The sequence below is a fragment of the Solenopsis invicta genome, chromosome 3 (assembly GCF_016802725.1).
Source record: "Solenopsis invicta isolate M01_SB chromosome 3, UNIL_Sinv_3.0, whole genome shotgun sequence".
NCBI lineage: Eukaryota > Metazoa > Arthropoda > Insecta > Hymenoptera > Formicidae > Solenopsis > Solenopsis invicta.
The window spans coordinates 10,552,555-10,568,951 of record NC_052666.1 but is presented as its reverse complement, the minus strand read 5'-3'; the positions used below and the strand labels follow the sequence as shown (position 1 = coordinate 10,568,951).

The window sequence follows — 16,397 nt, the reverse complement described above, 5'->3', positions numbered from 1 at the left end:
GATTCCGCTTGGTTGCGTTTCGTGGCGGAGCGGAATGTAACCGCGGCTCGGGAGCTGATCGGGGGTCCTCCCCTCGCCAAGGACCTTGACGAGAGTTGGACGCTCGGGCTCGAGAGAATGCGGAGGATGAGGAGCGGTGCGGAAATCTGCGGAGTACCTCCGCCGTGGCCAAGCAACCTTCGACCACTTCTATTCCCGGGATTGTCAGGCGCAGCGGATCAGCGGGTGATGCTGGCTGACGGGAAACAGGTGCCTTTTTCGGAGCACGCGGCCCTATATATACTCCGTTTGCCTCCGTCATTTTCGGCGCTTGACGGCGGGGTCGTCGGAGTGGGGCGAACGCGCGCTCCCTCGCATGCGCGTGCGCGCCGACTTGACGCGCGCGATGGACCGACACGATCTTAGCGCGCGGAGTTTCTGTTAACTTTTATATTTGGGTGCCCGAGGCACCCCCGGTTATAGCCCGGCGGCTCTCTTTCTCCGGCTGTCGGTGGCCGGGGACGATGCATCGTATTTTCGGGGGTGTGCATCGTTACATTTTTATGTATCTCTCTGCGCATTTTGTCAGTTGAACACCGACCTGCGTTTGTAACGGTTGCGTACATGTAATGGACGTATTGCACGCATATTAATTGAATGCCAATTGTTAAATAAATATCCATAGAACCTTAACATGTACATTACTTTGAATAATGTCACTGCTTCAACGATTAGTGTCTGTTCTTTTCTGTTCTTGCAGTGATGTTACGTTTAATGTATATCTATTTGCACTGCCATTCAGTCCCAACACTTCAACTCAGCATATCCTTCACGCAGAGTTTATTGATCATTGCTGAAAATCATTTTGGATTGATTTTATTTATGATGGGAGTACACAGACGAGTGATAGCATTAATTGAACATTATAACTCAGTGGGCCAGAAGTGTGATCCATAACTCCAATATTAGGAATTTGCAACGACACTGGAAAGTTGATTTTGAAGCCCACACTACCTTCTCATTCCCACAAAATATAGAGTATTCGTAAAATATTAAAAAAATACATATATAACCAGCGAGCCAACAATTTACAGATGTATTTTGAAAACTTTGAGTAAGTTGTGCATATGTGATCTTTTCATAACTGTGCGCGAGAGCAGCGAGCATTCGCGAGTGAGCGCGGCAAATACACTGAATGACGAGAGTTACGCGTCAGTCGAATAGAGAAGTCCGTATGAAGGTCCGGGTCGACAATGAGAGTTCGCTCGCGTCCGATATTCTACGTGCGATTACTTGATGACTCGAGAGCGCGCAAAAGACATCTGCTGCTCCCAAGCACGCGCGCCTTATAAAGGCGATCGGAACCTTCTAGAAAGATTCGGCGGGAAACTGACAGATAACAACAATCCCATTGTTCCGGATCCTTCTAGAAGGATCCTCAGAGTTTGACGAAAACATGTTTATTTGCATTGGAAGCGGCCGCTCGATTTCTCGAACGACCGTTTGACTGCCGTTTGACAACGGCCGTGCTCCCGCGCGCTCGCGCGCTCGCTCGCGAACAGCGGTTCGTCGCGAGCGGGAAACACAGCACGCGAAAGCGTTCCTTTCCCGCGCGCCGCTCCGAACATTCCCGCCCGCCTCGCCCGAGATTGGGCGATATGTTCAGGCTGACAATGAGTCGGATGCCCTATGAAATTTTGACAAACGAAAAATTTTAATTATATTTACAGACAAGAGCTCATAATGATAATGAAACGGCGCGCGTCGCTAGTCGAGGGTCTCCTCGCTCGCCTCGTTCTCGCTGACCGGCAGCAAAATAAGTTTTACGATCGGTCGAGTAAATTCTGAGGCCGCGGTACGGACAGTGACAACGCGAATCTGTCCGTCTTCCCCGCGATGCACTCTGACGATGCGCGCAAGTGGCCATCGCGCCGGCGGCGTATTTTCATGCCTGATAAGACATAAGCGTCCGACGCTAAAATCACCGACTCCCTTCAACCACTTCGGTCGGTGGATGAGGGAGTGCAGGTATTCGCGGGACCATCTCTCCCAGAAATGATCCCGCATTTGCTGCAGAAGCTGCCATCGTGTGAGTCGGTTCACAGGCAGCTCCCGCAGCGAGGGCTCCGGCACGGCGGTCAACGCGGATCCCACCAGAAAATGTCCCGGCGTGAGCGCAGCGAGATCCTCCGGATCGTCGGACAAGGCTTGGAGCGGGCGCGAGTTTAAACAAGCTTCCACCTGGGCGAGGAGGGTGCTCATTTCCTCGAATGTCAGAGTCGAGTCACCCAACACTCGTCGCAGGTGGTGCTTAAGCGATTTGACCGCGGCTTCCCAAATGCCGCCAAAGTGCGGCGCCGACGGCGGGTTGAACCGCCACTGAATTTGCTCGCTCGCAAGCTGCCCGACGACTCGGCCTAAGTCCGGACTGCTCGCTGCAAAGAAAGCTCTTAACTGGGCGTCGGCGCCGACGAAGTTGGTACCGCAATCGCTTCGAAGGGTCCGGCAGAGGCCCCGGCGGGACACGAACCGACGCAAGGCCGCCAAGAAGGCATCGGCGGAGTAGTCGGACACTGCCTCCAGGTGAACGGCCCGAGTGGCAAGGCACACGAAGACCGCGACAAATGCCTTGTACGCTCGATGTCCTCGCCCCTTGGTCGCTCGGAGCAGGATCGGCCCGGCATAGTCCACACCGGTGTCGAGGAAGGGCCTCCCTGGAGTCACCCGCTCCCGCGGAAGACTGCCCATCAGTTGCTGAGGAACGTCCGCCCGCCATCGCACGCACCTGACACAACGGTGCAACCAACGCTTAATCACCGCTCGTCCTCGAGGAATCCAGTAGCGCTGGCGGACCACCCCCATCGTCGTCTGGACTCCACCGTGCAGAGCTCGCAGGTGACATGCCTCCACCACCAACCGGGTGAAGTGAGATCCGCCAGGAAGAAGCACGGGGTGTCGCTCGTCATAGGCGAGGAGCGCGTGCCTCAATCGGCCACCAACTCGGAGAAGACCCTGAGAATCGCAAAAGGGGGTCAAGCGCGAGAGGGAACTGGAAGACGGAAGAGGAAGAGATCTCTGAAGGGCAACTAGCTCGCTTCGGTAGTGTTCAAGCTGGACCCGCCGGATCCAGGTCGTCCTCGCCTCCTCCAGCTCGGGCGTCGTCAGCACGTCAACCTGATTCCCCTCGATCTCCACGAAAACAGCTCCCGGAACCCGCTGCCTATACCACCAGCGTCGGCACCATGCCGTCACTCGCAGCAGTCGGCTCAGCAACGAGAACCGTAGCAGCTCCTCAGGCTCCTCCACTGGAACAGGCGCAGCCTTGACGGCGTGCGCCTGAAGTCTTTCCTCCGGCAAGTCCTTGTCGTCCGGAAGCGGCCCGGCAGTAGGCCATGAAGATGACTCCGCCCGGAGCCATGGGGGACCCCGCCACCAGAGAGGATGCGCCACCAGCTCTCCCGGTGGAAGTCCACGGGAGGCACAGTCCGCCGGGTTGTCCAGGCCAGGCACGTGGTGCCACTGCGCGTCAGCGACCTGGGTCTGGATCTCAGCGACGCGGTTTGACACAAAGGTCTTCCACCGCGTCGGGTGACCGCGGATCCATCCCAGGGCGACCGTTGAATCCGACCACAGGTGTGCGGGCGCCTGCCCGAGGCCGAGAGTGGAGCGAACATGGGATGTGAGCCTCGCCAGAAGTGCAGCCGCGCACAACTCCAACCGGGGCAACGTCACTGGCTTGATAGGCGCCACCTTCGTCCGGGCGGCGACCAGACAGGTCCTCCAGGAGTCGCCGAGTCCCGTCCGCAAGTAGAGTACGGCGGCGTAGGCGCGCTCGGAGGCGTCCGCAAACCCGTGAAGTTCAGCGTCGCCGCGCGCCGGACAGGTCTCCAGCATCCTTGGAACTCGAACGCTCTCCAGCAGCGGTAGCTCGTCCTCATAGGAGCGCCAGAGTCGCTCGGCCGCTCCATCGAGAGGATCGTCCCACCCGAGGCCTAACAACCAAGTCGACTGGAACGCGATCTTGGCCCTCACCACGGCCGGCGCCAGCCAGCCGAGAGGATCAAACAGGCGTGCTGTAAAGGCGAGAACCGTCCGCTTGCTTACCGTCGTCAATGATCTCGCCGGAATGGCGAAGGAGAATTCGTCAGTGGCGGGATGCCACCGCAATCCCAGCGTCCCGTGCGTCTCGTGCGGCCTCCAGTCTCGCAGCTCCTGCTGCATACGATGTTCCACCGGGACCTCCGCCAGGATCTCCGACTCGTTCGCGGACCACTTGCGTAGGGGGAAGCCGCCCGCCATACACAAGTCGGTCAGCTGTCGCCGGAGCTCGATAGCCTCCTTCTTGGTCGGTGCGCCCGTCAGGACGTCATCCATGTAGGCGTCCTCGCGGAGAGCGCGGGATCCCAGGGGATAGCTCTCCGCCTCGTCGTCGGCCAGCTGGCGCAGAGTGCGCATGGCCAGGAAAGGCGCACACGCTAGACCGTATGTCACGGTCGTCAAGCAGAACTCCGCCACCTCATCCCGGGTGCTGCACCGCCAAAGGATGCGCTGGAGATTGTGGTCCTCTGAGTGGACCAGGATCTGGCGAAACATTTTTTCCACGTCCGTGGCGAGGACGTAGCGATGTCGTCGCCATTTCAGCAGGACGTCGGCGAGAGGAGGCAGCAGATTCGGGCCCACCAGCAGGCTCCGATTCAGCGACTTGCCAGACGCAGTCGTCGTGGACCCGTTGAACACTACGCGCAACTTGGTAGTAGAACTTGCCTCCCGCAGGACTCCGTGGTGAGGCAGGTAACTTGTCCGACCTCCAGGCGCAGCATCCGCGCGAACCATGTGTCCGAGGTCCTCGTAGGTTCGCATGAACCCAACGTACAATTCGCTCAATCGGTCGTCGCGAGCGAGTCGCCTCTCCATACTGGTAAGGGCGCGCAAGGCCGCGCGCCTCGTCGTTGCTAAATCCGGCAGCGGCTCAATCACCGGGAGTCGCACGACGTAGCGACCGTCCTCCCGTCGGCGGTGTGAGCGTCGAAAGACATCCTCGCACTCCTGGTCAGCTGGGGTGAGGGGTGAGGGACTGGCGGGCAGCTCCTCCTGCTGCCAGAAGCCCCTCACTAGACTGGTGAGCTCCTCGTCGACTCTGCACTGCAGGGTGAGGGCTCGGGCGGGAGGCTCAGCAGAGCCGACTGGCCCCGAGAGTATCCATCCCAATGAAGTCCTCTGCGCTGCAGGTTGACCGCGACCACCCTTCCTCAGCCCAGATTGGAGGATGGACGCGTAGACGTCGGCTCCGAGGAGGATCTCCACCGGATCCGCGGCCAGGAAATCCGGGTCAGCGAGAGTCAGTCCCCGGAGATGCGACCAGACGCTAGGGTCTGCACGCACGCCGCTGTCGTATAGCGTCAGTCGCGGGAAGACGTACGCCGAAATTGACATCGGTGAGCCGCCGTCACGAGGCGAGACACGCAGAGTGACAAGGCCGCGCGTTACGCCTGTCCGCACGCCCCCCACTCCGTACACTTCTACTGACGACGCCGAACGCGGCAATCGGAGACGCTGTGCCAGGGACTCCGACACCAGCGACGACTCCGATCCTTGATCGACCAATGCCCGCGCGACGTGATCGACGCCGTGGCGATCGGTCACTCGAACGCGCGCGGTAGCCAGCAGCACGGCCATCGGGACCGTCGGCTGCGGCCTCGCGAGATGGGACGTCACCGCCGCGACTGCGGTGAAGGCGTCGTGCAAGGACGAATGATGTCGCGCTCCGCAAGACAAACAAGACGTCCGCGACGGGCACTCGGTAAGCTTGTGCTTACCAAGGCAGTTCACGCACAATGCACTCGCGTCGACGTATTGCCTGCGCTCGACGGCCGACTTGCCGAGATACGTTTCGCACTGACGCAGGTAGTGCTCCTTACTGCACAAGAAGCAGCGTCCTCGCTGGCTTCCCGGTTTGCTCGTCTGTAAGGAGTTCCTTTGCCTCGACGAACCCGAGCTAGCTTTCGCCGAGCTAGCATCGCACTTGGAAGGCGCCAACGATTCGAGAGTTCGCATTCGCTGGCTGACGAACTCCAGGATCTCCTCGAGAGACGGAGGCTCCGTAGTCTTACTGAGCTCCGTCTCCCACTCGCGCCGCGATACCGGATCGAGGAGCTCCGTGATCAGCTGGACGGCCAGGTCGTCACTTTGCGTTAAGGGCCGTCCGATCCCCTCCAGAGCACCGACGGTCGTATGCACGCAATGGTAGATTTTACGTAAATCTGACGCGGACTCACCCTTCATTTTAGGCAGCGCCAGCAGTCGCGCGATGTAAGCCCGCACCAGGAGGCGCCTGTTCTCATAATGGGCGATCAGCGCCCGCCAAGTGCGTTCAAAGTTAGCGCCCGTCGTCGGAAGCTGTCGTGCCACCTGCTCGGCCTCGCCCTTGAGGCTTGTCTTTAAGTAGTGGAGTTTCTCCACTGGCGTAACCGCATGGTTGATGACGACCAGAGACACAAAAAGGTCGCGGAAAGCCGGCCAGTCCTCGTACTTCCCGGAGAACTGCGGGATTGCGATGCGCGGCAACTTCGCCGCGACAGGTGCCGCGACCGCGACAGCGGCAGCGGCAGCGACGCCCGGAACGTTCTCGGGACCACGCATCACACTCAGGTCCTCCAGGTACTGACCCTTTTGCGTGTGGTAGGCGATGTCGGCCTTGAGCATCAGATCTTCCTTGATGTAGTCGTGCTTCGCGAGCTCCTTGCCGTACTCCAGGAGGAGTTGTTCATGTCGACTCATGAACTTCGCCCAGTAACCCTCCAGAGTCTGGAGGCGAGCCTCCAATAAGCCGATCGTGACCTTGGCAGCTCCCGACTTCATCATATTGTCGTAGGAGCGGGCCAGAAGCCCATACAGATCATGCTGCGCCTGCACCAGATCTTCTAATGGATTGCTCATCTTGTCTCTCTCGCGTGGTCTTGACCGCAGGCAATGCGACGCACTTCACCTTCACAGCACTCACTTTTTACTCCGGCACTGGCGAGAAAAATCCGGCTCGAAGGACCAGCTAATGTGCGCGAGAGCAGCGAGCATTCGCGAGTGAGCGCGGCAAATACACTGAATGACGAGAGTTACGCGTCAGTCGAATAGAGAAGTCCGTATGAAGGTCCGGGTCGACAATGAGAGTTCGCTCGCGTCCGATATTCTACGTGCGATTACTTGATGACTCGAGAGCGCGCAAAAGACATCTGCTGCTCCCAAGCACGCGCGCCTTATAAAGGCGATCGGAACCTTCTAGAAAGATTCGGCGGGAAACTGACAGATAACAACAATCCCATTGTTCCGGATCCTTCTAGAAGGATCCTCAGAGTTTGACGAAAACATGTTTATTTGCATTGGAAGCGGCCGCTCGATTTCTCGAACGACCGTTTGACTGCCGTTTGACAACGGCCGTGCTCCCGCGCGCTCGCGCGCTCGCTCGCGAACAGCGGTTCGTCGCGAGCGGGAAACACAGCACGCGAAAGCGTTCCTTTCCCGCGCGCCGCTCCGAACAATAACATTTCAATTATATAACTATCTGAATTTTTCAATATTTTGTGAGTATTTCTAAAGCTTTTATAATCATAAAATTTAAAGAAATATATAATAAATTTATACGTGAATAAGATAACATTATTTTTGTGTAAAGTAAAAAATAAATTTTACAAATATTAATGATTTTATTGTAATTTGTAACATTATTGTAATTTACAGGTTTTAGAAGGCAAAGTTGGTAATGCTATATTTCTGGCAATAATATTCCAAAGTGTAGCAAGAAGACTTGGAGTGTGTTGTGACCTAATATCTTTTCCTTCTCACTTTTTTTCAAGTTGGATAACATTTCTCGAATTTTCTTCAAATGAGCAATTATCATTAGTCTTTTACATAACTAAAGGACAACGTTGAGACGATGCTTTCTCGAGAGAATCATAGCCATGGATACATCATATTCTACAAATTGGAGGATTAGATAAAATAGAAGTTCTTCAACATCATGAGAATGAGAAAGTTTATCAAAGATCTATGGTTACTATTATAATCGACGCGTTTTTCTCTCAAAGGGTTTGAACACTTATTTTGTTTATTAATCAAAAGCAATCTTTGTATATAGAAAAGCTCAATTTTTCTCAACATAAGCTATCGTTTTTTATTTTTACTTAACGCTAAAAAAAACATTTGTAGCATCTTAATTGAACCGTAGCCATAGTTCAACATTTTATATACGAGGTGTGATCAAAAAGTAAGGTGACTTTTTGAATTTTGCGCGCTCTGTACACTCTAACTTCAAAATTTTTTTTTTTTTTTTTGTATTGGTACACTCGTCACCGATCATATGTTCACAGTTTTGACTATATAGCATGTGTTGTTTTTACGTGAGAGGCATAAAGGTTAGACTCGTGTTTGCGTGCTCGGCGATTTTTTGCTGTTGAAAATAATGGAGCAGAGAGTTTGTATTAATTTTTGTGTAAAAAATGCTATTAAGTGTTCAAAATCTCTTGAAATGTTGACAGTGGCGTACGGTGAGTCAACTTTGAGCAAAAAAAATGTTTATAAATGGTATAAGTTATTCCAAGAGGGCCGAGAAAATGTTAACGATGAACCTCGCTCTGGACGCCCCAGCACGTCAAAAACCGACGAAAATGTTCAGGAAGTGAAAGAAATTGTGTTGAAAAATCGTCGAATCACGATTAGAGAAATAGCTGATGATCTTAACATATCGTTTGGCTCATGCCAATTAATTTTAACGGATGTTTTGGGTATGACACGTGTGTCAGCAAAATTCGTTCCAAAACTGCTTAATTTTGATCAGAAGCAGCGTCGCATGAACATCGCCCAAGACATGTTCAACGACGTCAATGATGATCCTGATCTGCTCAAAAGGGTTATAACTGGTGACGAAACATATGGTTATGACGTCGAAACCAAAGCCCAATCATCCCAGTGGAAGAGCCCAGGAGAGCCAAGACCGAAAAAGGCACGCCAAGTTTGTTCGAATGTGAAGGTTTTGCTCACAGTTTTCTTCGATTACCATGGCGTTGTGCATCAAGAATTCCTACCACAAGGTCGTACGGTAAACAAGGAGTATTACTTTGAGGTTATGCGGCGTTTGCGTGAATCAATAAGAAAAAAACGTCCGGAAGTGTGGAAAGAAAATTCATGGATTCTGCACCATGATAATGCACCTGCGCACACGTCGTTACTAGTGAGTACTTTTTTGGCCAAAAACAATACTATCATCATGCCTCAGCCACCGTATTCACCAGATTTGGCCCCCTGTGACTTTTTCCTCTTCCCAAAATTGAAAAGGCCTATGAAAGGACGAAGATTTGCGACGATTGAGGAGATTAAGGCTGCATCGCTGGAGGAGCTCAAGGCAATACCCAAAAGTGCATTTCAGAAATGTTTTGACGACTGGAAAAAGCGCTGGCACAAATGCATTGTATCAGAGGGGGATTATTTTGAAGGGGATAACATAATTTTGGATGAATAAATGAATATTTTTTTATAAAAATGAAAAGTCACCTTACTTTTTGATCACACCTCGTATGATACATATTATATTTGATTAAATGAATCATATAATTAATCATTTAATCCGTTCAACAAATAAAAAAAGTTACTTTTTTCTGTAGGACATCGAAGAAGAACTTCTTGGCTGTGAAGTTAAAGAGAAAATGATGATGCACAGATTGAAAAGAATTTTTATGTGACGGAAAATTCGTCGATAAATAAATTTGATTTCTGAACAAATACACTTTTGTATTAGTATTGAAATAATATAAGTTAAAGAATTCATTGATATGAGACTTGATTATCAGTTTGTTGCAGTTATGTGACAGCTGCAATAAAAATTAGAATACTTAAATCAATTATTTTTCAATAAACAATGACCTTATCTTTTCTTGTTGTAATTAATAATATATTAAGTGAAATAATTTTGTTTCGATAATTGAATCTCACATCTTTTAGATGTTTTATACATGTGTGAAATGTGAAATCTATGATATTAATTTTAGAAAAAGAAGCTTTTAATATTAATTAATTATATATTTTTTATAAACTTTAGAAACATTTTGTAATAAGAATAATCAAGTGTACTTTTTTTTGTACTATAATGGAAAAAAAGAAAATAACATGGCTTAATTGCAAAGGAGTGATGTAGTGAAGATAAGGAATGAAGTAGTGAGATTGTATGTATTTTTCTTCAAATGTATTTTTACTATTTGATCTTTTTTGTACGGCTTATTATTTAAAACTATTCTAAGATTTCGTATTAAATATAAAAATAATAAAAATGGAAGTTAAGAAAAACCGAAGATATTTTTTTTTAATTATACATTTTCATAAAATTTATGTTTATTTTAATTAATAATAGTTATGGTTAAGAGGATGCTAAAGTACCGACATTTACAACATTAACATTTCTTCGAATTGGCTTTACAGAATCACAAAAATTTTTTTTAGAATTGAAATACACGTAAAATAAAAGGGTGGAATAGTAAAATTTACAAGAATATCGAGCAAAAATTAAATAAATGATTAAAAATTCATTAGTGTCGCTGTCACCTGAGGTTAACTTTACCTTAATACAGAAGTTGTGTAGCTCGTACGTACAAAATAAGAGTCACCCACCCTTGAGAAAACATGCACAAATAACACTGAGCGTCTGAAATTACGATTGAACGCCTAACAAAAAAGTTTAACTTATGTGCTTTTACCACATGCATATTTCGCTCAGCACAGCAGAACTGTCATAAACAGAGCAGTAATGGCGTCCAACAATAATTGATAGATCTTTTCGCAGATGGCGTAAAAGTCGAAGGGTAATATCGCTCGGTAATGTAGCGCTTTCCTGCTCGCAAGTTACAATGACAAACCTTACAAACTCAAATTTAAAAAAAAATTGCGCAGATGTGCGCATATACATAACGACACGGTTCTCTCAAAACATAGTCTATATTGCAAAAATAGAATTATTTTTAAATCTCAGATCCAATTGGAAGTCGCTCATTCCCGTAAAGAGACGTCTCTCTTGCGACTTCATATTGAATGTTGATTTTTTAATATCATGTAACATGTTTAAAATTATAGTTTTGTGGATACATTAGGTAATTTATCATAAATATATTTACCTTCCTCGCAAACACTTTTATTGACCATAGTGTTGAAACAAAATTGTAGAATATATATATATATATATATATATATATACACACACACACACACACATATATATACACATATATATACACACATACACACACACACACACACACACACACACACACAATATATATATATTCATATAAATGTTTTGAGAATATTATTTTTCAGAATAAGTATAAATGAAAAGAACGAACATAAAAACAGCATCTATTTATTTATATTTTAAAATTTTACATTTTGTACATATTTGTAACAGGACCAATTGTAATAATTCGTAAGTTTTTTGTATGATGTTGTATTTACTGTATGTACATGCAGTCTGTATTTTTAAAGTTATACATAAATTGAAATTTCTTTAAAAAGCATTTTTTCATGATGAAAGTCTCATCAATCAGGTTCAACTATGTTATACGGCATACAATGTACATACAAATTTAAACTAAAAAATGACAAATGTTTTAATTATTGTGTATCTGTTATGTTAATTAATTGTGTAGTGATTATAATCAATTAAAAATATTAATAGTAGTATGGTCCGCGCTTAAAAAAAATTACAACCCAAATGTATGTACTATTCGTTCTAACGTCAGTAGAAAAAAATGCGTAATATTTCATTGTTTTTTATTATTCATAATGTGACTTTTATGTATATAAATGCAACGTACATATATATACAGGGTGCGAGAAAAGTTCCGGGACGGCGAAATATCTCGAAAACTAAGCATTATATATATATATATATAACCGAATAACGATTTTACTTGTGCTACCATATTATTTCAGTCTTACGCTCTTCTTATGCTCTTCACCGTGACTTTTCCTCTTATCACTTTTCTTCGAGTGGCGTGAGTCATGCAAAAGCGTTTTGTTTTCCGCTCGGCGACATCACGCTCGATTAACAATTGTCGCGGGGAACAGTTTTTCACAAAAGGTACAGGCTGGTTCCTTCAATTGGATATCAATAGAAGAAACGCGAGTGAACACCGTAAATTAGTTCGCTAAATCAGTCGCGTTAATTCCGAAAAGGCGTTTCGTGGTCTCGACAGTCTAAGAACATTAATGATAAAAACGATCGAATAACGGTACACGTACACATCTATTTGATCCTCGAGCACACTGGCGCGAAACTCTCATCGAATTTACGCACATTCACGCACGTATAAAATAATGACAAATATGTGTATACATACATAGCAAACACATGAGTGTAACCATAAAATTCATAAACGCCAAGTATGTTGTCCAACTAATCTATTCATTAATCCGTAAATGCTCGTGTGACTTTTCCTATTTATTTTTATTTATAATTTATCATAAACTCTGAGAAACTCTATTTTTAAACGTAGAATAACAGTTTTCAAGCGTTTACAGAAATTTAAAGACATCCATATTTTTAATAATATTTTGTTACGTAATACATTTGATTAGTAAATTTGTGGCTTGCGTCTGGATCAGTTCGACGCCCACGCGAGCACTTACGAAATTAACAGACATTTATTACTCAAACTCTTGCCATTTTTCACTATTACTAAATACATCGAATATTAATTAAAAGAACGAACGAGAATATCCTATTTTATATCTTTAATACAACAACTGAAGGATTCGACATATCCTCCGTTAAGGTCGCGAAACATACGCGCCAGTGTTCAAGGTTCATTAATTAACGATCGAAAAGCGAACTCTCGCGATACGGAGGTAAATCTGAGAAAAAGGTGGAAATGCGAGAGAGAAAAAGAGACTAAGAGAGATCCGTAGTGGAATAATACGCGCCGCAATTAGTAGAACGTCCGTGGACTGACACTGACACGAGTAGAAACATTAATATCGATAAGTACGGCACATAGAAGAATATTTTCTTTTCTCTCCTACAACCAGACGAGGGTGTGCCGAGGGTCCCACAGAGCGAGGCGCAATTATTATTATCAATAAACCCTGAATGCTCGATTATCTACAAACGGATATTATTTGAGTTGTGTAGTCCCGATAAAGAAGACGAACGTTTCATCCATAACTGAACATTCGGCTGAACGTCTGAGGTACCACTTATCTCGTAACACAGGTCGGAGTTATCTCACACCGTTCCTCTTCATAGTATCCCATCGAATCCATAGAATTTGCCGTACGCAATAACAATTACTCTACTTAACAACTAATAAAGATCGCTTTGCGCAATCGGATCACGAGTTATAAATGATTCGATTACAACGAAGTAGAGCGCGACAACATGTGTATCTCACGATGAGAATACGCACGAGGATGTTCCACGTAACATTCTCGATAAACCTCGTCCGTGAATTCCTGGGAAAATTTCGATTTTCTCTTGACAAAAAATTTGATTAGAAGCCTCGCTCGGTTTCATCATTCTTACAGTTTACTATTTTGAGAACTATTTAAATAAAAATGAACATTTTAATGTTTTAAATAAAAACGTACTTTTAATTATAAAACTAACTTTTTTTATACTGTCCGATTGAAAATTAAATTTTATCATTCTTGATTTTATAATTTTTACAATTTAGTATGTCGAGAATGAAAGTATTTAATTAAAAATAAAAATGTTAATGTTTCAAATAAAAATGGATTTTTAAATATTTTTCAATTTATCTAAAAAAAAATGTCTGTTACATAATTCTCAATTAAAAATTTCATCGAACAAGAGTAACAAATTAAAAAAAAAGGGATAAGACGTTTTTATTCTTTCAAGTTGGTTCATTTTTAATTGTGATTAAAGAAAATCATTTATATTTCTGTATTTAAAAAAAAAAATTGATTCTATGTCACGAATTCAAGGACGAGGTTTTCCATTGTTGAAATAAACAAAAAAAAATATTAAAAATATACATATAAATAAAAAAAAACATTTATATATAAAAAAAAACCATATAAAATATTTATATATAAATATTTTATAGCGGTGGGTTATACACCTGAGTGGCGGGAGGCGGGTTGTATACCTGAGAAACCGGCGGCGGGTTGTACGCATGAGTGGCGGGAGGCGGGTTGTATGCCTGAGAAACCGACGACGGGTTGTATACCTGAGAAACCGGCGGCGGGTTGTACGCATGAGTGGCGGGAGGCGGGTTGTACGCCTGAGTGGCAGGCGGCAGGTTGTACGCCTGAGAAACTGGCGTCGGGTTATACACATGAGAAACCGGCGCCGAGTTGTACACATGAGTGGGTGGCGGCGGGTTGTATTCCTGAGTGGCGGGCGACGGGTTGTACACCTGAGAAACCGGCGGCGGGTTGTACACCTGAGTGGCAGGAGGCGGGTTGTACACCTAAGAAATCGGCGGCGGGTTGTACACATGAGTGGCGGGAGGCGGGTTGTACACCTGAGAAATCGGCGGCGGGTTGTACACATGAGTGGGTGGCGGCGGGTTGTACACATGAGTGGGTGGCGGCGTGTTGTACACATGAGTGGGTGGCGGCGGGTTGTACGCCTGAGTGGCCGGCGGAGGATTCACCGACATGCCAATATATGCTGTAAAATTGTTAAAAAAAGTTAACAATATTCTAAACATTTTAAGTTTTTAAATGAGTATTAGTTTGCATATACTTACCATTCTTCTTCGCTTGTTGTACGGCACGCCGCAACATATTCTTTATTTGCTGGAAAAAGAAACGTATAGTATGTATATATACAGGGTGTTTCAGACCACCCGTACACCCCTTTTCTCTTCGCAGGATTAGGACCAATCAAAAATATGTTCAGACGAAAGTTGTAGGGTTTCAAAAGATCTATTCAATGATCTTATCAGTTTGACCTTGGATGGCGTCGCCAAGGTCAGATCGAAATCACATTAAGTTTTTTAAATGAAACACCCTATTTTTGATTCCAGAATCTAATAGCTGGTGTCAAGACCTTTCCAAAACACTACAAGAAAGTTTATTTTCGTTGACTACTTTCCGAGTTGTGCGGCTTGAAAGTTACACTACCGCCAACACCATGTAAATAACAATATAAAATCACGCGTTACGCAGAAAGCCGTGCAGCCGACACAAAGAAAGTAAACACGCGAGCCGGGCCAACAAAAACAGATCATGAAAAATCGTGAAAGTTAGCTGTCGCGACCGTAGATAGTCACATACATATGTATGTCATAATATTATGTAATTACATTATTACTTTAACGGTAGCACACGAGCAATAACGAGCGCGGCTTTCTGCGTAACGATGTCTAACTCGTGATTTTATACATATTGTTATTTGCATAGGATGTAGTAGAGATGTATTCACCACAACGCTATTTGGACTCAACTCAACACGAGTGACAATAACTCTCTCAAACTTGTCACCTACGTCTTCAATAACCGTCATATCAGTATCAATCGCGCAACAAAAATCCGACCCTCTTTATTAGTCTAGGTTTATTTAGCCATGTCCTATTCCAATGAAGAAGCATATGATATGCTGCTAATTTTAGGTGAGTGTCGAGGTACATTCATTGCAGCGGAAAGATTGTGGCGGGAACGTTATCCTGATCGGACTCCTCACTCGCGAAATGTTTTTTCACGTTTGGCTAAACGAATCAAAATTAAAGGTGTCGTTCAGCCTCAACATAACAAAGGTACACAAATTCGTCGTCCGATTATGGATGAAAGAACAGTGGAAATTCTTGCATCGACAGAATTGAACCCTTATGACTCTTTAAGACGACGAGAACAAGATTCTGGTGTTAGTAAAATCAGTGTTTGGCGCATTCTAAAAAATAACAAATTTCACCCTTACAGAATGTCTGTTCATCAAGCGTTGAATTATAACGATATTAGACAGAGACTTGTATTTTGCAACTTTATAAGACAGCAACCACTTGATTTCCACTTGAAAATTTTATTTTCTGACGAATGTACACTTAAAAGTGATGGATCTGTTAATACTTGGAACTCTCGTTATTGGGCACAAAATAATCCTCACTGGTTGAGAGAAGTAGATCATCAAACCATTTGGAAAGTCAATGTTTGGTGTGGAATTATTGGAAGTCATCAAATCATAGGTCCTGTTTTCTTTGACGAAAATCTAAACGGTGATAGATATTCCGCCTTGATAATGACAGATCTTCCTCTCTTACTAGAAAATATTCCTCTGCAATTGCGCCTGAACATGTGGTTCCAACAAGATGCATGTCCGTCTCATACATCGAGAGTTGCTCGTGCGGCATTAAATACTATGTTCCCCGACAAGTGGATAGGCAAATACGGTCCAATCAATTATCCACCCCGATCACCAGATC

At 45.7% G+C, this 16,397-nt stretch overlaps 2 protein-coding genes across 2 annotated transcripts; both read right to left on the bottom strand.

Moving 5' to 3' along the window:
• Positions 1 to 1,746: 1,746 nt before the first annotated feature.
• Positions 1,747 to 6,915, bottom strand: LOC120357370. The gene has a single exon (XM_039447550.1). The coding sequence runs from the start codon at positions 6,913 to 6,915 to the stop codon at positions 1,747 to 1,749; it is 5,169 nt and encodes a 1,722-aa protein (XP_039303484.1).
• Positions 6,916 to 14,072: 7,157 nt separating this feature from the next.
• Positions 14,073 to 14,763, bottom strand: LOC120357369 (extensin-1-like). The gene is made up of 3 exons (XM_039447549.1): positions 14,727 to 14,763; positions 14,499 to 14,647; positions 14,073 to 14,444 (listed from the first exon to the last, which is right to left on the bottom strand). Exons 1-3 carry the CDS (start codon positions 14,761 to 14,763, stop codon positions 14,073 to 14,075), a joined length of 558 nt encoding a protein of 185 aa, XP_039303483.1.
• Between the last annotated feature and the right edge of the window lie 1,634 nt (positions 14,764 to 16,397).

Bases quoted from the DNA above. Each gene is read 5' to 3' on its own strand.
- LOC120357369 (XM_039447549.1), bottom strand. From the start codon at position 14,763: ATGTTGCGGCGTGCCGTACAACAAGCGAAGAAGAATG. The intron at 14,648-14,726 runs GTAAGTATATGC...ACAATTTTACAG, and splicing joins ACAACAAGCGAAGAAGAATG to CATATATTGGCATGTCGGTG. The intron at 14,445-14,498 runs GTGTACAACCCG...CCGATTTCTTAG, and splicing joins ACCCGCCGCCGATTTCTCAG to GTGTACAACCCGCCTCCTGC.
- LOC120357370 (XM_039447550.1), bottom strand. From the start codon at position 6,915: ATGAGCAATCCATTAGAAGATCTGGTGCAGGCGCAGCATGATCTGTAT.